The 21461-nt window shown below is 54.4% G+C and overlaps 2 protein-coding genes across 7 annotated transcripts in view; both read left to right on the top strand.

The window, feature by feature from the left end:
• Positions 1 to 197: 197 nt before the first annotated feature.
• On the top strand, positions 198 to 14744 carry PLA2G4F (phospholipase A2 group IVF). The gene is made up of 20 exons (XM_027084021.1): positions 198 to 387; positions 1432 to 1504; positions 2098 to 2234; positions 2338 to 2466; positions 2898 to 2938; positions 3179 to 3221; positions 3700 to 3766; positions 5655 to 5824; positions 5913 to 6026; positions 6211 to 6248; positions 6432 to 6567; positions 8211 to 8347; positions 8606 to 8828; positions 9912 to 10026; positions 10251 to 10388; positions 10501 to 10608; positions 11622 to 11816; positions 12091 to 12257; positions 12771 to 12957; positions 13235 to 14744. The coding sequence occupies exons 1-20, from the start codon at positions 277 to 279 to the stop codon at positions 13453 to 13455; spliced, it is 2550 nt and encodes an 849-aa protein (XP_026939822.1). The 5' UTR covers positions 198 to 276; the 3' UTR covers positions 13456 to 14744.
• A 214-nt stretch (positions 14745 to 14958) lies between these two features.
• The window catches only part of PLA2G4D (phospholipase A2 group IVD), a 30779-nt gene continuing 24276 nt past the window's right edge, over positions 14959 to 21461 (top strand). For 5 of the 6 annotated variants that reach the window (XM_027083999.1, XM_027084000.1, XM_027084004.1 and 2 more), the window contains exon 1: positions 14959 to 19724. The gene's annotated coding sequence lies outside the window, so the exon portion shown is untranslated. The remainder of the gene's footprint in view (positions 19725 to 21461) is intronic. The other variant, XM_027084001.1, reaches the window with a different exon arrangement.

Raw genomic sequence — 21461 nt, 5'->3', positions numbered from 1 at the left:
AGCAGCGCCATGATAACCAGGGTCTAGGTTTGGGAACCAGAGTGCCAGTTCCTCATCCTCTTTGAGAGGGTCTAAAGTCCCTCCTGCTAGAGGACACTGGGCTCCAGTCACTTCCTGGAGCTCATCAAACCCCACCTCCAGCCTCAGCTGTGAGTCCTCAGCAGAGCAGCCTGCTCCACCCTCCCCACTCCAGCTACCTGTCAGACCTGAGCCGGCAGCCAGTGTAGCCAGAGGAGCGCAGGCAGGGCTTCCTGCCGGGAGCCAGGCTGCCCGGCCATGCTCTGGGCACTCTGGCCCAGGTGGCTGACAGGCAAGGAGCTGTCCCTCGTGGGTGCGGTGTTGCTGCAGAAGAGACAGAAGAGGGAACCTCAGTGGAGGCGGTGGTGGGTAAAGTACCCGATCTCCCCTGGGGGGGTGTGTGGACAGGAGGAGTCCTGGGCGCACAGGGCCCTGTGGAGACTGGGGCCAGCCCTGGGAATGCATTTTGATCTGGGCCAGGACCGATTTGCTCCAGATTACCTGGAAGAGCTTAGAGAGCTTGGCCAAATAATAATAATCTTGAAGTTAATCACCCCCAGTTAGGAAATGGAAGCCATGTGACACTTGCAGCTGATTGGCTTTAGCCCGGTAAGCCCTAGCCTGGCTGTAGAATGGGGTTTGGGGGTTGAGAGAGTGGGGGGAATGAGGCACTCGCTGGGATCTGGAGGAGATAGTCTCACTCCCAGGAGGCTGCAGTCTACTGTTATCTCTCCTGAGCCCGAGCTGCCGTCTCCTTAGCGACTCATCAGACCAGTACCAGCTGGGTGACTCTTGGCTTCCCTTTACCTGCCCGCACCCTCTTGGGCCGTCTTCTAGCCTTTGTTAGGAGCTAGTGGGTGGGGTCCATCACAGTTTTCTCTTTTGATACTTAATCTTCTTAAGCACGTCACTCCAGCTCTCACTTTGACTCTCAAGCCCCAGCCCCAGCACTGTAGGCAGGGGGGCTGCACGTTCGTGCTGCATAAAAAACATAATTAGTGAAAATGACTCCATGTATTAAGCGCTTATGCCAGGCAGTTTGTACGACTTCTCATTTAAAACTCGCTACAACCCTGTGAGATTATCATCATAACCCCCACTTTCGAGACAGAGAAACTAAAGCACAGGGAAATCAAGTCTCTTGCCCAAGGCCATTTAGCTAGTCCACAGTGCAGCTTAGATTTGATCCCAGCCTGACTGATTCCAAGGTCAGGTTCATCACCAACACACTCAGCTCCCAGCGCTTGCTCTGTCGAGGCCTCCTGGGTCCCTGACACAGTGACGTCAGTGACCCTGGGCCAGGCTGCCGCTCTGCGATGGGACAAGGGAAGCCCTGGGTGGGCACCACGGCAGGGAGGTCAGGCCTCACACCCGGCTTCCTGGAACTGAGTCCCCGGAGTTCTGTCCTTTCAGCGGGAGACCCACCCATACTATGACCTCCAGGTGAAGGTGCTGAGGGCCAGAAATATCCGGGGCGCAGACCTGTGTGAGTGACCCCCAATTTCATGCTTTCTCCCTTCCTCTCCCTGGGGCCTCCCCAGAGCTCAACAGGGGCTGGCCTGAAGCATGCATGTGTGTTTAGAGTGGAGCGGATGGAGGGCTCTCTGGTGAGGGAGCCCGGGCCGCAGCCCGGGGCAGGTTGCGGGAGCTGGAGGGGAAGGCAGTGTGCAGACCACCACCTCCTCCCTGAGGCTGGCTCGTGGAGGTTGCCAGCCTGAGTGAGCGTGTGAGGCCTGCTGCCGCCACAAGTTACCGTCTCTCTCTAGGGGTTTCCACGCCAGTGCTCACGCTGGGCGGGACCTTGTTTCCTGAAGCAGGCCCTTTCTGGGAATGACTCAGTGCTCTGCGCTGCCACATGACCTTTTGAATTGGCTGCAGCAGGATCTCCATTCAGTTGAATAGGAGGTGTAACTGGTGGAGACGGAGTCAAGGACATGGGCCCTCCCGCATCTCTCCCCGCCCCACCCTGCTATGCGGGCAGCCTCTTCTGCCCCTTCCCGTCCAGCCCCAGTCTCCTCCAGGCAACCTTTCCAGCCGTAAGAGCTAGAGGCTGAGGAACCCTCCCCATCCCACCTACAGTGTCCAAAGCAGACTGCTACGTGCAGCTGCGGCTGCACACAGCATCCCCCAGCCCGGCCCAGACACGGGTGGTAGCCAACTGCCGTGACCCCGAATGGAACGAAACCTTCCACTACCGGGTCCACGGCGCCGTGAAGGTGAGGGTCAGCGAGGGGCTGGGGCTGCGGAGGGAGAGGGCTCCTCCCGGGTGCCTGCCCTCCGCCCTGCCTCAGGCCCCCCTGCCTCCTGCCCTGCCCCCAGAACGTCCTGGAGCTCACCCTCTACGACAAGGACGTCCTGGACAGTGACCAGCTCTCCCTGCTGTTGTTTGACCTGAGGAGCCTCAAGCCCCACCAACCGCGCAGACACACCTTCCCACTCAGCCACCAGGTGAGCGGTTCCACCCGCGCCAGCAACGAGCCCAGTACCGGGAGAAGAGGCCCTGGCACGGGGGGCTCCCGATCAGCACAGGCCCAACCTCCAAGACAGGCCCTCCTCCACCCTGCAGCAATGACCCCACAAAGCTTTCCCACAAGCACTCCTTCCCTGAGGGAAGCCAGCACGTGGGCTCCTTGAAGCCAGGGGCTTTGTGTGTCTCGGTCACTGCCGAATCCTCAGTGTCTAGAACAGCGCCTGTCCACAGCCTTGAACAGATGGAGCTCCTAGGGGCGATGTTGCTACCCTGTCCTGTGCCCACGAGCAGCCCCAGCATCAATCTGGCCTTCTAGTCGCTGGAGCTGAGTAGAAACAGGGGTGGGAGGGGAAGGTCCTGAGGCTCTGGGACCTCTGAAAACTGGCGCTCCCTTGCTCCCTCCATGTAGGATTCACAAGAGCTGCAGGTGGAATTTCTTTTGGAGGACAGGTGAGTCCAGGTGGAGCCTGTACCCTCCCATTTACTCTGAGACCCACCCAAAGCTCCCAGCTGTCAGTCACCAGGTCCTGCGTTGGCCTGGCCTGAGAGGGGATGTCCTGACCTTGATGCCCACCCCTACCCACAAACCTGCCGTGCTCCCCAGGCTCTTCCAGCTGCTTTGGTTACATTATTATAGTAATAGCCATCTTGAGGGATTCAGGCGTCCCATAAGCCCCTCATCCTTTGTAGCCAGGTGCCAGCGTCTGAAGTCATCACCAATGGGGTCCTGGTGGTGAGTAGGGGTGGCCAGCTTGGGGCTGCCCAGGGCTGGGGGACGGGGGATTGGGGAGTCCACGACTGAGCCCATCATGCCCACTTGCATGAAGGACACTCAACCCCTCCTCAGAGGGGAGATGTGCTGGGGAGGCACCTCCAGGGACCAAGGGGCACCTTGCCTCCCACCTGATGGAATAGCCCAGAAGCCAGGCTTTCCACCTGTGCACAGCACACTGCTCACCTGGCTTCTGAGTCGGCCAAGGAGCCACCGTCAGGGCCCCTCATCTCCTCCCCCTTTCCCACCAGGGACCACTTCCTCTGAGTCCTGGGGCGGGGGGGGCTGTGACAGAAGACCCCTGCTCGTAAGGCACAGGCCCTGGGAAGGATGTTAGCTCGACCCTGCCCCAGATACCCTTCCCTCCCTCCATCCTGGTTCAGGCCCTGTGCAGGGCCCTGTGGACTGTCTGGCTCCCACAGGCCTCTGCTTTCCTCAGGCTCAGCCCTGTCTGAGAATCCAGGGCACCCTCAGGGGAGATGGGACAGCCCCACATCAAGAGTATGGTGAGTCTGGTCAGGGGCCTTGGGTCTTGCCTTCTCTCCTGGGGGACTGGGGACTGCTGGTTTCAAGAAGATGGGTCTGGGGCAGAAAGTTCTTAATTTTTCACTGCTGAAAGCTGACCAAGGATGACATGGATTGCCTCCAGAAGCAGTAAACTTCCGTCCCTGGGAGTATTCAAGCACAGAGGCTATATCGGTTCAACTACTGCTGTACAAAAGACACCCACAAAATCTCAGTGGCAGACACATCTGGTGGTCAGCTGGGGCATGGCTGATCTAGGCTGGGCTTGGTGGAGTGACCTGGCTCTGCTCCCATGTCCCTCATCCACCTCCTGTGGCCAGCGTACAAGCCTGGGCATGTTCTTAAGACGCTGGCAGAGGTACAAGAGCGCATGGCCGGATGAACAAGTGCTTTTCGAGCCTTTGGTCACATCACAGCCCTCACTAACATTTTGTTAACCAAAACAAGCACAAGGCTGACTCTAAGTTGGAGGGCAAGGAATATAGCCAGGCTCTTTAGTGAGAGAAACCAAGGCCACATGGCAAACAGTGAGAACTCCAGAAGTGAAGAACTGGGGCCATGGCAGTCTGCCACAGGGGACAGCCACTCGGGAGGGGTGCCAGCTTTGGGAGGGGAGCGGAGGCTGCATGACAGCTAAGGTCCTCTCCGACACTGGGAGTCTGAGCCTACGGGCTGAGTCGTGCCCAGGTAACATGGCGCACTTACTATGAGTCAGGCACTGGTCTAAGCATTTTACAGTGTTTCATCTTTTAATCCTCATAACAACCTCGTAACGTAGGTACAGTCATTATCCTCCTTTAATTCATGAGACTGAGGCTCAAAGAAGACACTTTGTTAAGGTCACACAGCCAGTAAGCGGTAGAGCCAGGCCCAGGCCCAGGTCTGTGACACCCAGGGCCCATCTGCTCTCCCCACCACAGCTTCTGTTGTTTCTGACAGTGAACAGCCCTTATCAATCTCAGTCTGTAAACCGAGATATGAGAGAAGGATCACTTTCCTTATTTTCTCTAATTCCCTCCCACCCCTGGTCATGTCAAGTCCCCAGGTCTCATTTAGTGCTAAGGAGGGCATGTAGGGACAGGGATTCCATTTGGACGTCGGTTCCTGAGGCGTTAGGGGCTCTTTCGTGGGTCTGTCTGGGGTCCCCTCTTCCTGGGTGTCATGTGTAGCCATTTCTCTCTGGGGTCTTGCCTGCTCTCCAGAAAGCTACAGGAACAGGGTGGACCCCGCTGCTCCTGGGCCCACAGGTCTCCCTCTGCCTCCCCGCAGCTGGCCTCACCAGGCCGGGGCTGGCTCTCCTCCGCTTCCCCAAGCCTACTCTCTCTGTGCCACGAACCCACTTCTTCCTTTTACATCCCCTGCAAACCCTCTATGTTCTCCCAAGGGCTTATGCTTTGGAAACAACGTGCAGCCTGTTTGCTTTCTCTCTGGCCACAAACCTCCCCCAAGGCGATGAGCACGGGGCTTGAATGGAGCAAGAGAGGGGGAACTACCAGTTGAAAACTGGTAATTAATGTAATAATTAATATATGATCATTATAATATGGTAATTATAGAATTATATTTTATATACTTAATATAATAATCTCAAAATCCTCACCCCATAAGCTCCGGACAGGGGCCCTTCCCTGAGCACTGTGTGTGCCGTCCCCATCCCAGGCTCCCAGCTCTGACCAGAGCAGGTTATAGGACCCCGAGTGTCCTTCATGATGTCTGTAGGGCCCATTGCCAGAGAGCGGGCAGGGCGATGAGTTGGCACTTCCAAGGGGAAGGAAAGGGGACTTGCTGCTCGACGTGCTACCGTCACGGGCCACGCACCCCCCACTCTCACCCCCTCACCTGGCACTCACCTAGGCCCTCTGCTCCCAGGCTCCAGGCAGATTCGGCTGGCAGTGCCCGGGGCCTACGAGAAGCCCCAGCTCTTGCCCCTGCAGCCTCCCCTGGAGGCAGGCCTTCCAGCCACGTTCACCTTCCACGTAAACCCAGTGCTCAGTTCCAGGCTGGAGGTGGAGCTGGGAGAGAAGCTCACGGTCCTGCAGGTGAGTGACGGAGCCTGGGAAGGCGCAGACGACAGAATCCATCCAGCCTGGATGAGGCCCCTTTTCCTGGGTGTTTTCTTCTCTGTAGAGAGACCCAAATGCTGAGCTGGAGGTCCAGACCAGCAAGCTGGGCGAGGCGGGCATCCTGCTCTCCTCTCTGGCCCTAGGTCGGGAGCAGCAGCATGTCGTGGCCCTGGGCGAGGTAAGGCTCCGTCTGGGTGCCTGAGGGGCCCCTGCCTGCTCTGTGACCCCCACAAAAGTTCCGGGGGAGGGGGTCAAATCAGGCCAGCCATGGTGTCCACACCTGGGCCAGAATTACCAGAGCAACCAGGGCTGCAAATGAGTCCCTCTCAGTGCGCTCAGGGATGGGCTGTTGTCTCTTCCAGGGCCAGGAGGTGGCTATGAGTGTGAAGGCAGAAGTGAGGTGAGCGGCGCGGAGACTCTTCTGCCTACGGCTCAGCGGGCGTTGGGCGTGACTGGGTCCTGTAGCATCTTTCTGGGAGGTTCCACGGAATGTGCATCTGTCTGCTCCCGTGAAAATGGGTTTGGCCGGAGGCTCTCCACTGAACAGTCACCCAATACCCCACCCCCCCCCCCTCTGAGGCAGCTCTGGGGACCTGGACCTGCGTCTTGGCTTCGACCTCTGTGACGGGGAACAGGAGTTTCTGGATAAGAGGAAGCACGTCGTGTCCAAGGCCCTACAGCAGGTGCTGGGATTGAGCCAGGCTCCCGACAGTAACCAGGTATGGAATGGAGGAGCCAGACACCAGAGTTGCTGGGACCAAATCCAACCCCTTCCTTGAGAGGACTGTGTGTCTAAGAGGTGACAGGAAGCGTTGAGGAAGTGCGGGGACCAGAGGAAGAAGGGGGCAGGCCCGTTTGCCTGAGCTGATGGGCACAGTCGGGAGAGTCATGTGACCCCCATATGAACGAGGGCTGAACGGCCCCAGCCAAGGGAGGTGTATTAGTCTGCTCAGGCTGCCATAACAGAACGCCACAGACTGGGTGGCTCAAACAACAGACATTTATTTTCTCACGTGGAGGCTGGAAGTTCAAGATCAAGGTGCCGTCAGAGTCGTTATCTGACAAGGCCTCTTTCTGACTGGTAGACGGCCACCTTCTTGCTGTGTCCTCACACAGCCTTTCCTCTATGCACGTGCAGGGGTTTGTGGGAATCTCTCTCTCTCTTCCTCTTCTTACAAGGACACCAGTCCTATGGGATTAAGGCCCCACCCTTATGACCTCACATAACCTATATTACCTCCGTATAGACTCTTTCTCCAAAGAGAGTCACATGGGGGCTTCCACATATGAATTTGGGGAGGACACAATTCAGTCCATAACAGGACAAAGGGATTTGGAAGTGGAGGCAGGAGGAAAGGCAGTGCTGAGGGGGAGACCTGTGGTAAATCAGGAACAGGCTGATGGCTTCCTTCTGGCTGCAGATGTCCAAGGAGACATAGCCTGTGCCCCGTGCTGACAAGCTGAGCAAGCCTACCGCTCATCTGGTAGTGCCTGCTCTGTGCCCCATCTCTGCTCTGTGGGTGGAGGGTAGAGAGGGCACAGACCTGCCTTCAGGGAGCTCTGTCTCCTCCAGAGCTCTGGAGGGACAGTGACCTTGCGGGGCAATGGCCAGGGAGCATTTTTTTCAAGACAAGGGAAGAAAGGAAGGACAGGGAAAGGAACCGGAAGTCTGGGGTGGAATGAACCAAACCTTCGTAGAAAAGCTGAGCAGCCCAACAGCTTCTAGTCTGATCCCACCAGGAACCTCTGATCCTGAGGAGACATCTGGGGACCTCCCGTGTCTGGGGCAGGTCAGGCTGCCTGCTGGTCTTTGTCACTTCAGTTCTGTGGTTCTCAGCTGGGAGCAATCTCATCCCCCCACCCACCTAGGGGACATTTGTCACTGTCTAGAGACATTGCCACAACTAGGGGAGGGGAGAGGGATGCTACTGGCATCTGCCTGGTGAAGGTCAGGAACGCTGCCAAACATCCTATAACACACAGGACAGTTCCTCACAATAAAGAATTATCTGGTCCAAAATTACCAACAGTGCCAAGGTTGAGAAACCCTGCTTTAGCTGTTTTGAGTGAATCCAATATACCTCCCAGGTACATACTTTCCTGATATAATGTTAAGAGCCATCTCTGAGGTTATACTGCTTCAGTCTGACAGCCTATTACTTACTGATGGTATGATTGTGGGCACATTATCTAACTTCCTGTGCCTCAGTTTCCTCACCTGTAAAATGGGGATGCCATTGGGTTTCTTTGAAGACTGAAAGAGATAATACAAGTTGGGCTCTTAGACCAATATCTGATATGCTAAGCAATAATATATGAACAATAGTGGGGGTAGATGTTATCATGATTATTATTGTGCCAGGTGCCTGTGGTGGCTGTGCTGGGTTCGGGAGGTGGAACCCGAGCCATGTCTTCCCTCTATGGCAGCCTGGCCGGGCTACAGGAGCTCGGCGTCCTGGACACTGTGACCTATCTGAGTGGAGTCTCTGGGTCCACCTGGTAAGTGAGGTAGGGGCAGGGCAAAAAAAAAAAGGAGAGCCCTGAAGAGGCAGAGGTATGACCTGGTGATCTGCTGGGGAGGGGCGGGGATCCAAAGGGGTCAGGAAGGGCAGTAAGGGACTGAGTCCCCAGGGCCCTCTGAGTGGGTGGTGCAGGCCAGTGGGTGCAAGGGATGGGGGAGGAGGGGTGACTCAGAGACACCTGTATCCCTCTCTCCCCTTACTGTGCTCCCACGCTCCTAATTCCCTCCATGCCCAGGTGCATCTCCACACTCTACAAGGACCCAGCCTGGTCCCAGGTGGCCTTGAAGGGCCCTATTGAGCGCGCCCAGGCGCGGGTCTGCAGCAGTAAGATGGGGATAATGTCCATGGAACGCCTGCAGTACTATGCCCAGGAACTGGGGATCCGGGAAAGCAGTGGCCACAGCGCTTCCCTCATCGACCTCTGGGGGCTTCTTATTGAATATTTCCTATACCAGGAGGTAAGAGAAGAACAGGTAATAGATGAACATGGCTCCTGTCCACCAGCACTTAGTTCTGCCTTACCCATTAGGCTAAGATCTGAGATTTGCAAAGCTATCCTTTAAGTCTGAGCTCCCTGGGGGCAAGGGGTGGGATCTCTGGGTGGGCTGACACGCTTCATCTCACTTTCCCTGGGAGGGAGAGGCTGGTCTGCTGTTCTCAGGTCTGTCTGCATATTAGAATCACCTGTACAGCTTTCCAAAAACACCATGCCTAGGTCTCACTTCCAGAGATACTGGTTTTGGTTGGTGAGGGGTCGAGCCCTAGTACAAGTGTGCTTTGAAAGGGTCCCAAATGATTTCAACCTCCTGCTGAGGCAGAATGCCACTCCAGCCCGACGGCCAAGCAGACATGATTCTCGTCACCTGGTGGCTTCTCCTAGAACTGCAGGCCCAGCATGCATCGGGAGATGAGACTAGAGCCGAGCGAGGTTCTCAGCCCTGGGGCCCTGCGGGGCCTGGCCCACTGGTGTGTGGCTATCTGTTATGAATGTGATGTCTAAGAAAAGAATACATGTTTTCTAGTGATTTACTTTTTCAAAGAAAGTAGATTGGATTTTCAGTTATTCCTTTTTTTTGGCCTCTCACTGCCGTGGCCTCTCCCGTTGCGGAGCACAGGCTCCGGACGCACAGGCTCAGCGGCCATGGCTCACGGGCCCAGCCGCTCCGCGGCATGCGGTATCTTCCCGGACTGGGGCACGAACCCGCGTCCCCTGCATCGGCAGGCGGACTCCCAACCACTGCGCCACCAGGGAAGCCCCAGTTATTCTTTTAAAAATGTCACTTGACTCCCTTGGGTTCTGATAGGCTTTCTTGAATGGGAGGGAAGGGGGTCCAAAGCCCCTGGAATTGCACGAACCCCATGTGGCCTCACCTCTGCTGCAGCCCAAAGCCTGTCCCTTAGAGAGTTGTCTCTAGAGCCCTGGCCTTAGCAACCAAAGTCTCGTGGGCACGCCACACCTGCAGGGTGCCGAGCCTCAGGCCATGGGTGTGGGGAAAGGGAACTCCCTAAAGGCCAAGTGGCCTCCCTTCTTTCCTGACCAGGAAAATCCTGCCAAGCTGTCTGACCAGCAGGAGGCGGTCAGCCAGGGCCAGAACCCTTACCCCATCTACGCCAGTGTCAACGTCCGCAGCAACATCAGTGGGGAAGACTTTGCAGGTGCCCGGGCGTGGGGACCTAGGAAGCCGGTGGGAGCAATGGTCAGTGTGAGGATGTAGAGGCCAGGGCTGTCAGGGTGCAGGTGGGAGCCTTGGAGCACAGTGGGCTTGCTGCCTCCTGCTCTTGACCAGGCAAAGACACCTGCTAAGTCACAGGGGCTCAGGGGAAGCATGGGGTCCTGGTGGGAAGCCCCTGGTGACATTCCCTCCTCTTTGCGCCCCCAGAGTGGTGCGAGTTCACCCCCCATGAGGTTGGCTTACCCAAGTATGGCGCTTATGTTCCCACTGAGCTCTTTAGCTCAGAGTTCTTCATGGGGCGACTACTGCAGCTCCGCCCCGAGCCCCGGATTTGCTACCTGCAGGGTGAGTCTAGGCCAGAGGCCTGGGGACAAGGGGACAGGGCAGGCGCCAGGCCCTGAGTTGGTGATGCCGGTGGAGGACTTGTGAGGGCCGGGGACTTTGCCTTTCTCCTTAGGTATATGGGGCAGTGCGTTTGCAGCCAGCCTGGATGAGATCTTCCTGAAGACCGCCGGCTGGGACCTCGGCTTCCTACAGAGGTGCAGAGGCGGTGTAAACATCACAGGTGAGGGCAGAGAGCCTGCTCCCCCAAACCTCCCCTCCCCCCTGCCAGCCCCCGCAATACCTCTTTCCAGCAGCAGCGCCCTGGCAGAAGCATGAGCAATGTGGGAGGAGGCAGTGAAGGACTTGGATGTCCTATTCGGTTCAGAGAAATATTGAGAAAATGACTTCTAGCTTAGGGTCTCTGGATGCCCAGAGGTCTACAGAGAGGCTAAGGGGTGGGGAACCCATGTCAGAAAACCTAGTGGGAGTTGTGAGTGCTCCGTGATAAACCTGTGCCTTTAATTCTCTGCTTGGGCTCCCATTAGATCAACTCAGCCCAGGGCCACTGGGTATCTGGTTGACACTCTGTCCCCCCACCTCAGAGCTCCCCTTCAGCCCCTGCTGCGTAGAATACCTTTCCCACTTTTCTTCCCTGGATAACTTTTGCTCAGTTCTTAAAGTTCAGCTCAGACATCATTTTGTCAGGGGACGTCTCTGTTCCAGTCCATCCCTCCAGGCTGATCGAGGGTCTGACCACCAAGGTTCCCTAGAACCGTAGGCACATCCCATGTTGTCCTTACCTTGGGACACTGTCACCATTTATTACCTCTTTAGATTCTCCCCTAAATAGGCCATGAGCCCTGGAGGGCCAGGGTCAGGCCCTGTTCACTTCTGCATCCCTGTGCCCAGCACAGTGGCCACCACAGCACATGGTAACTGTTCAGTGGGTGTTTAATGGGTGGAATTCTGGTTGGAAGTTGCATATGCAACTTTAAGGGTAGGTGATATTGTTTAATACATGCAATGTCAACTTTCAACTTTTTTAATACGTGCATGTCAACTTTCAAAACGTGGGGAACATGAAATAAAAAGTCATTTAAAAGGGGTTCGGGGAAGCAGTGGTCAGAGACCCAGGAGGCAGGGTGGGGAAGGAGGAGAGACGTGGGGAGGAGACAGAGGGGCTCCCCTGAGATGTGAGGACCGCTGGACAAAGGAGGGCTTCTCACAGTATTTCACCATCCCACCCCCACCTAGACGACCGCCAGAAGCTCCAGCTGCATGACCCAGCGAGGCTGCAAACCAGGCTCTTCACCCCGCAAGGGCCCTTCTCCCAGGCTGTGCTGGACATATTCACCTACCGCTTCACCTCAGCCCAGAACTCGAACTTCACCCAGGGCCTCTGCCTGCACAAGGACTATGTGTCTGGCAGGGAGTTTTTGGCCTGGAAAGGTGGGTGCTGCTCTGGGCGGGGTCCCGCCTGTTGCCTGTGCCTCTGGCTCCCTGGGGCCAGTGCTACCTTTTGACCTGGGGGCTGGGCGGGGGGGTGCTCCTGCTACCCAGGGGCTAGTGGGGGAAGGACTGTGATGACTGTGCTGGAAGGCAGGCCGGGGGCTGCGGTGGGAGACCCCGTGGCTGTAGGAAGAGGAGAACGCTCAACAGTGGGGCATTCCCAGTGCGCAGAGAAGAGGGCTGCTGCAGAGAGCAAGCATTTGTCTTCTTGCAGATTCGCACCCGGACGCCTTCCCCAACCAGCTCACTCCCATGCGGGACTGTCTGTACCTGGTGGATGGAGGCTTTGCCATCAACTCTCCGTTCCCGCTGAGCCTGCAGCCGCAGAGAGCCGTGGACCTCATTCTGTCCTTCGATTACTCCCTGGATGCCCCTTTTGAGGTACGGTGCGCGGTGGGGTGTCCTTGCTAAGGCAGCCTGGCTGGGTGTCGAGAAGGGCCTGGGCAGGCACCTTGCGAACACCGCCAGCAGCATTGGTCTCCCCAGCTGGAAGGGGAGGACTGCTGAGGTGATGGAGGAGAGTGGGGTTCAGGAGAGGAGGCCAGAGGGAGTCCTCGGGAGACTTTATCCCGGTGAAGAGAAGACCCCTGTTCTGTACGCTGCTGTTCCTGATAGGATTCCTTGCTCCTATCTGGGCCTGGGTTCAGGTTTGCTGTCCCTTTGTTGCTATGGTAACAACAGAGCCATCAGGGTCCCTCCAGGGAGTCTCTATCAGTGGCTCCCTCGAGGCTTGTGGGGTGATGGACAGGTTGCACGCCCAGATGCGGGTTCTCTTCTTGCTGCCTGTAGTCACTCGGCTGCTGGGAGACAGGGCTGGCGTTGAAGCCTGGGCCAGCGTGAGTCCCGGGCGCCTCAGGCAGGGCCGGAAGCTCACAGGGCTGGGTGTCTGCCCAGGTCTTACAGATGACAGGGAAGTACTGCCTGGACCGAGGCATCTCCTTCCCCAGCACTGAGGTGCCCCCTGAGGACTTGAAGGAGCCCCGTGAATGCTACCTGTTTGCCAAGGCCGAGGACCCGCGCTCACCCATCGTGCTGCACTTCCCCCTGGTCAACCGTACCTTCCGCACACACCTGGCCCCAGGTGAGGGGAAGGTCTGGGTCTGGCCCACGGAGCCCTGGGGTGGTGATGGGGTGCTGGACCCAGGACAGTGTACCTCCTGGAGGCCCCGAGCTGGCCACTGCTTCCTGGACTCGACATGCACACTGGCCCGGCTCCTCCCGGTGGGCGAGAGAGCTGAGATGTGGCCCCAGGCAGAGCCCACAGACCAGCCAGATGCTCTAGGGAAGGGGGGTTTCTGGACTGGCAGCTCCTAGCCACAGAGTGCCCTAGCCCAGACTCTCTCCTCGTCCCACTGCAGGTGTGGAACGACAGACGGATGAGGAGAAAGCCTGTGGGGACTTTGTCATCAATGGGCCAGACACCCCTTATGGCATGATGAACTTCACCTACGAGCCCCAGGAGTTTGAGCGGCTGGTGGCCCTGAGTCGATACAACGTTCTGAACAACGTGGAGACTGTGCGGCAGGCCCTCCAGCTGGCTCTGGGCCAGAAACAGGCTGGGGACAGGGCTGGAGGCTGACCCGGGCTGGAGTCGGGAGACTGGGACAGAGGAGGGACTGTGGGCTCCGGACCAGGGCTTGGTAGAGGGAGGGGTGGTGGACCCTGTGGGATGATATCCCCTCCTGGCTGGGCTCCAGCTGGTGGGTCCCCCTGCTAATTACTCATCTTCGCTCTTTAAACTTGGGTCACATTCTCTTATCAGGGGTACAGCTGCCACCTCGTGCAAATAGTCTCACCCTTCCCAGAAGCTAAATGGGTGTGTCTAGAGGGCGTATCCATTTATCAGGGGCGGAGCGAACGTGAACCTGCGTGTGTGTTCGTGTTCCTAGTGGGGGCCTGTCAGCTGCCAGGGATGGGCAGAGGTAGAGGAAGCCTGGCTGGGAACTCAGAGGCCCAAGTTCCTGCCTTTTCCACAGATGTACCCCACCGATCTGGGGGATCTGTTTCTCTCTCTGGAGGGTCTGTTTATCATTTCTTCTGACCCACCCGGGACCTTCCAAATACCTGGAGCCTCTCCAGCATGGGCAGATTTTAGGTGTGTGGAAAGGAGATCCACCCTGACTGGGCTTAGTGTGGAGGTCTCTAGGCCCTCTCCCTCTGGCTAGGGCCTCTGTGGCCTCTTCTCACCCACACCCCACCCAGCGCTGAGCCACCTGGGGCCCTTCACTGGCCCGGCTGTCATACTCATTACTCACTCGACACTCCCCTCTGCCAGGAGTGCTCTCTTTGACTACAGCCCCTCCCTCAATCAATCTCTCTCTCTCTCTCTCTCTCTCTCTCTCTCTCTCTCTCTCTCTCTCTCTCTCTCACACACACACACACACACACACACACACACACACACGCGCATGCTCTCCAGGGCTAAAGTCACAATTCCTCTTCTAATCAGGGAACTTATGTGACAAAGCCTCACCCATCCTGACTCTGGGAAGAAGACCCTAGTTCTGGCTCCCAGCTGGGAGGAAAGTGTCTAGATCCCAGCCTGTGCCTCCAGCCTGGCCTGGGACCCCAGGCCTCCAGCTGGACATGAACCGGGGAGGGGGCGCTGCTGAGGGAGCTGGGCTTCTAACAGGCCAGCGCTTTTGGCTGGTGTGGGATCGGGGTAGCTTGGTTCTCTCATGCCTGCTCACTGGGGACAATTGCTCTTGAGATAGGCTATCTGGTTAGCTGGTGTTTACACATCTTTTATGAGTCTTTATCCTTTGACCTGCTGTCTTCCTTTTGGGTTTAGCTTTCTTTTTGTTGGAGTGCAAAATTGAATAGTTCTATAGTGGAGGATCTGTGGAATGTAAACCTTCTGAGACCTGATATGTCTGGAATTGTCTTTTCTTGCCCTGACTTATATAGTCTGGATTAGGGTAGGATTCTTGGTTCAGGCTTACATCTACTCAGATTTTTTTTTTTTTTTTTTTTTTTTTTTTTTTTGCGGTACGCGGGCCTCTCACTGTTGTGGCATTTCCCGTTGCGGAGCACAGGCTCCAGACGTGCAGGCTCAGCGGCCATGGCTCACGGGCCCAGCAGCTCCGCGGCACGTGGGATCTTCCCGGACCGGGGCACGAACCCGTATCCCCTGCATCGGCAGGCGGACTCTCAACCACTGTGCCACCAGGGAAGTCCCTACTCAGATTTTAATGCCTCTTTGCATTGCATATTGCCTGATGCAATCAGGGCAGCCTGATGTCAGCTGAATTCTCATCCCGTTGTAGGTAATTTATCTTTACCTAATTTTTAGGGTTTTCTCTTTGTCTTCGATTTTCAAAAGTTTCACTATGATTTTTCTAAACTGGGAACTTAAAAAAAAATCAGTGACCTCTTTCGATTTTGAGATTCATGTCTTTTTAAAGCTCTAAGAAATTGTCTACCAATTGTATCAAAACACTACTCTTCTTCATTCTCTTTCTGGATTCCTATTAAATGGATATTGAAATGTATGAATCGATTCTCTGTATCCCTAAACTTTCCTTTTACACATTCTATTTTTTTCATTTGTGCTGCATTCTGGGGATTTTCTTTGCATGATTTTTTGGTTCACAGATATATACTCCACCTGTGTCCAGCCTGCTTCTCTATCCATCTTTTGGGGGGGTTTGTTTAACTTTTGACTGTCACATTTCCCTGTTTAAGTTCCCTAATAGGATCTTCCAAAACTACTTGTTTTCATTGCATGGAAATGCTTCACCACTTCCCTCAGATGGTGTTAATATGTGCATTTCATGGTATTTTCCTGATTGTTACGTGAACAGTTTCCTTGGGGTAGGTTGCCTCTCCTTCATGGGCTTTACCTTCTTTATATATTTGGTAATTCTTGATTGTCATCTCATGTCTGAGAGGGTTGTGTATAAGCTCTGGGCTGTGACGGCTCCTGGTCAGGTCACTGGCCATGCAATGGCGCGGTGACCTTCAGGTGGCAGTGTGGGACTTGGGGAGGAGGCCGAAGGGATGCAGTTCTAGAGAACTTCAGAGCCTTGAAGTGATGTTATGAAATTATTAATCTGTATTTATATCTGATGGGTTTGGTGCTGCGGGGGGTAAGTAAAATCTTACAAAGGAGAATTCCAGTTTCAAGATGAAAGACAGAGGACAGGCTGAAATCGCTTCCCAGCATTTTAAAAAAATTAACAATTTTCAGTTACACAGTACATTTTCTGGATTTGTCTTTTTAAAAAATAACTTAGGTTAAATCAGCAACTGCATATCCTAAATAATAGAAAAAGTTAGGAATCATTGTTCCATAACATTCTATTAACAATATCTGAGTTTTTTGATCACCAATATATTTTTTAGTCCCCAAATGCACCATCAATCAGAACTGAGGTCCACTCTTCCACGGGACAAGTTGACTCTGACACTTGCAAGGGTAAGGAGTCTCTTGGTTTGAGAGCTGCTGGCCTCACTATGGCTCTCAGAGGCCACTTACAGGGAGCCATGAGGGTGAAATGAGACAAGGTGTGTGACACGCTGAGCACAGTGGCTGGCGTGCTGCGTGCTCTCAGTACTTGCTGGTTGCTCTTTTCTAAGGGGTGTTGATGGCTCTGAGCTGCAGAGAAGTGACTTCTTGCCTGGTCCTAAATGATTTGGTCCTCATCGCTCCCCGCCTCCTGCCAGGTACATTCAGAGCAACCCGGCTCAGACCTGGGCTTGTTGCTGCCACCTTGCTGGGGGTAGGGCTGGTTGGTAATGCTGGCCAGAGTGACCTGTCCCTAGGCCCCAACCCTCCCCTAGGCCAGGGGAAGGACCTGGCCTTCTGGGGACATTTGACAGGACTCACTCCTTGTTTTTGCTCCATGAATCTTCCCCTTCTCCCTCCTTCCTCCTGGCATGGGAGGAGGTGGTCCATCTTCGTGTGTCCCTGTGTGCACGTGTGTGTGCTCTTTTTTTTATTAGCTGTACCAGAGGTTTCTGGTGGTGCTGGCTGACATCCAAGAGGTGAGGAAAAAGCCCTCAGTGTGGGAGCCACCCAGAGGGTGGAGCCCTGATCTGCTAACAGATCCTTGCCTTGCTAAGCTGGGCAGATTTAAGGCCCCGTCCCTGTGGGATTGTTACTGCCACCATCCAGGGAGCGAGGGCGGGAGGGGAGGGGCAGAGTGAACCAGTAGCCGAGGGCAGGTCTTCCCAGCCAGTGGCTGCTGTTCTCTGATATTCCTGAATGAGACATCGAGTTCCCCAGCCCTCAAGGTGCCTGGAAGGGCCTGGGGCGTTTGGAGCCCTCTTGGCCATCTTCCTCCAGTTCCCTGCAGACTTGTCCATTTACCCTAGTGATTCAGGTCAGTGACGTGGCAGCATAGGAGTACTGTGACACGAGGGGGTGGGAAGTACAAGCTTAAGAGACCACCTGGCCTTCCTCAGACATGACATTCTTGCATTACCTGCTGGGATCAACAGCTGAGGCCACAGCCTTCACACAAGCCCCTTTCCCTGCCCTCACCAGGCTGGCAAGTGGCTCCCAGGGGTACCTGCAAAGTTTCAGGCTCAGTGGAAGCCCCTGATGACCTTAGCCTAGATGCCTCCTTTGCACCCCCCTTTCCTGATCTGTGCCTTCCTCTGAGCAAGAACTGCTGCGGGCTGGCTGCCTTCTCAAGTCCCCCCTGATGCCCCATATGCTGGCTACGGAGGGGCCTGCATGTGACAGTGCCACTGTCTGGAGGCTCCTTCTCTCACTCCCAGACTATGCCCGGTTTTGGGAATCTAGTCCTGAGCTGTGTCTGGACAAGCAGCTTCCCATCAGACAAGCAGCTGTCCCTCAGTGAATTCAGGGGTGAGAGGCAGCATGGGGCCCCAGGACCCAAGATCCCCTTTCACTGAGGGACAGCATGGCCAAGGACTTGCTGCCATGGCCTGCGCCAGCCTGAGGTCCTGATGTTTCCAGCTGCCCCAGAGGACATCACCCCCGTGCAGGTACCCTTCTATGGGCTGGGAGGAGACCAAGGCTGCAGGAATAGGGTGGGTGGGAAAAACAGCAGCTGGAGAGTAGGCTGGGCATCCAGACTCTTCGGGAACCTGTTTGCTGTGTGGACTGATGTAGGTCTGGAGAGGTCAGGAAGGTGGGAAGAAGCAGCAAAGGTGACTGAGAAGGAGTGGGTGGCGTAGGAGGAGAAATACCAGGTTAGTGTGCTGTCCAGGAAGCCAGGGGAAGAAAACATTTCAAGGAAAACACCATCACCTGTGTCACATGCTGCTGAGACGTCAAGTAAGGTGAGGACTGAGAACTCATCACTGGACTAGCCACGGGCTTTGACTGGAGGTCTTGACAAGAGCAGTTTGGTAGAGCAGTGGGAGAGAAACCTGACTGGTTCAAGAAAACGAGAGGAGAAAAATTGGAGACAGTATAGGTCACAGAAGCAATTAGCAATAGGAATCAAGGTCATCAGCTGAGAGTTTGGAGGAGGTTTTAGAGGTTTATGGATGGTGGAGAAAGTATGACCAAGTTATTGGAGTGGCAGAGGGGAAGGGACTAAGCTAGGCCTGCTGGGCAACACAGGGACCCACTTGAGGCTCCTGGTCATGGGGTTAAAGTGAGTGCAGGTGCCAAGTGGTCCAAGAGTTGGATTCCACCAGGATTGACTGTTCCCCAGTGAGTGTAATGAAGCAAGAGATGGGTTAAGAGTGGGTGTCAGTGAATCGTTATAATGATGGACCATAGAACCAATGACGTTCTCCTCACTCCTGGGAAAGGAAGAGAAACAGCAATGGACCCCTTGGATTCTCAGGTGGGGACCAGCCCCCAGGTATTTCCAGTTCCAAACATGAAGGCCAGCCTGTGCCCGACCTGGAGGCCTCGTGGGGGGCTTCTGTGACTTGCTCCTAACCTCCTCCTCTTCTCCCCGAGGCAGGTGTCCAGGGCAGTAAACTCTTTTGACTTCTCCTCACGTTGTTCTTTTTCCCACATGGTGTCCCAGGGGAAAGACTTTGACAGCTGGTTGTACCCATGGGACCACAGTACCCTGCTGCGGACCTCAAGGCTCCCTGACACAGCGGGGGTTAGGGGTGAAGGAGGCTGCCAGAGACTTTGGGGGCCACACCCTGTCCCTCTAAGGGCTGGAGATTTAACCCAATCTGTGCTGGGTACAGCCACACCCCTCCCTGGGCTGCTCTTCCCAGCTCTCCCAGGCCAGGGAGCTTCTATATGGGGACACAATGAGTCACACTAAACTTAAAACTATGGCTGCTGCCTTGTCACTTTGGGCTCCTTATGCTGATAGATCAGCAGGCAAAGAAAGGAATGACTTACCATACTGGGAGGGGTAATTGGTTCTGATCGTCAGGAGCTAGGGCTGCTGCTCTAGAACGAGAGCAGGGAGGAATATGCTTGGCATCAGATGATCCTTGATCTTCTCACACAAAGTTTTAACTATAAAATGGGCAATTGTAGCAACCATGGTCTGATAATAGCGTGGTAACCCGAACTCCAGATCCCTCAGGGATGAGGGTCTAGGACACCCCACCATGAGAGCTGCTTGGACCAGCAAAAGTGCTGGCTCGGGAGGGAGGAGGACCTAGAATGGGGGGTAGAGGAGGAAGATGACAGTATCAGCTACAGATGTGGGACCAATGGTAGCAGCACAAGCTGTATTCCACTAACTCTTCTCTTGTATGTGTCCCCAGAAATTGTGACCAACAAGAATCATGGAAAAGCTGTTCCTGGACTGAATGAATTTAATGTGGGAAGCAAGTGGATCTGAGTGGTGCAGGAGATGGACTGTAGTGGATGCTAGTGGTGCCCTACCCAGATTCTCTTTATCAGACCAGTGCACCCATCCTCCAGCTGCTGGAATGGTTAGTTACTAACAGGTAACTCCTCCAGAGATTTACCTTTGGCTGAATAAAAGCCCCCTTACCTGCTGTGTCAGTGAGGCTTCTCCAGAGAAACAAAACCAGTTGGAGAGGGCGGCAGGAGGAGGGGATCTGGGAATTGGCGCATGTGATTGTGAGGTCTGACAAGTCTGAAATTGGTAGAGGGGCCATTAGGCTGGAAACTCAGGCAAGAGTTGATGTTCCAGTGTCTGGCAGAATTCCTGCTTCTTTGGGAAAATTCAGTTTTTGCTCTTCAACTGATTGAATGAGGCCCACCCACAATACTCCTTTATTCAAAGTCAACTGCTTATAAATTAGTTACATCTACAAAATATCTTCATATCAACATCTAAACTAGCGTTTGACCAAACAAGTGGGCACCATAGCCTGGCCAAATTAACACATAAAATTAACCACCCACCCAAGGAAGTGATGTTCTCACTCATACCCCCAACTCTGGGGTAGCCCACAGTCAACATCCAACAGACACAGAAGTTCAGAGAACCAGGCCCCTTGCTTCAAAATGGAAACAATCTGGTGTCATTTGTGCTGCAGAAGTCTCCAAAGGATCGTCCTGAAGCTAGACTGCAGCTTAGAGCTGTTTAGCTAGTTTTCCTGCCCTGATTCCCCTCACTGCTAGTCTCCTGAGAGGATTTCCTCTATAAAACAAGTGCATCCAAATCCCTGCCTCAGGCTCTGCTTCTAAGGAACCAAACCCAGGACACTGTGATGGTTAATTTTATGTGTCAACTTGGAGAGTGTTTTTGGATGAGATTAGCATTTAAATTTGAGTAAAGCAGATTGTCCTTCATAATGTGGGTGGGCCTCATCCAATCAGTTGAAGGCCTGGCTGCAACAAAGAGACTGGCTTACACAAGTGAGAGGGAATTCTTCAGCCAGCTGCCTCAGACTTCATGAGCGTCATTGGCTCTCTTGGGTCTCCACTCTGCAGTTTGTGGACTTGTCAGCCTCCATAATTGCATGAGCCAATTCCTTATAATAACTCACTTTATATATATATATATATATATATATATATATATATACATACATACACACAACCTATTAGTTCTGTTTCTCTGGGGAACACTAATAACAGATACAAACTATTTACAGAAAGTTAATCTCAAGGCTCAAGGAGAGGCCTGAGCAACCAGTGCCTCAACAGGAACCATCTTTGTGTCTTAGGGTAGTGAGCATGATGGGTTCCTTTACTTCACCATTATGCAGCCAAAGGAGATAGGCAGCTGTGGGTCTGCTCAGGTGTTGGAATACTCAGCTTCGTGTTCAAGGGACTTGTCTCTGGGATTTATCAATCAGCCCTACCTCCTATATTTCTCATAACTACACCAATCCCAGGGAAGTTCCCGCCACAAGCCCATGCACCCCATTCCTTATTTTGGCTCTGCAATTCAGGGTGTGCTCTGCACCTTGGTATGTACACTCTGAACTGCCTCTGAGCTCAGGCATCGCCTGCATCCTTGCTTCTCTACCTGCCCCTACTGCTTGATCTTCATTACTTTTGGCAGTCCTTCCAGATATTTTGTGGGTTGGGATTCAAATGTCTTTTAGTTTTATCAGAGGTGGAGTTTGTGTTTCTGTTATTATTTTCTCATGTTGCTTTTGGAAGACTTCTAATGGGAGAAGGAAAAATGCTTAATTTACTTCATCATTTAAAAATCTTGTAGGATTTTTGAATGTTTGCAAATCTGATGTGTATGAAGTAGTATCTTA

Source organism: Aethalodelphis obliquidens, unplaced genomic scaffold (assembly GCF_003676395.1).
Source record: "Aethalodelphis obliquidens isolate GAN/ISIS:26980383/991018 unplaced genomic scaffold, ASM367639v1 scaffold51, whole genome shotgun sequence".
NCBI classification, from domain to species: domain Eukaryota; kingdom Metazoa; phylum Chordata; class Mammalia; order Artiodactyla; family Delphinidae; genus Aethalodelphis; species Aethalodelphis obliquidens.
The sequence above is the reverse complement of the archived record's forward strand: the minus strand, read 5'-3'. Positions and strand labels throughout refer to the sequence as shown.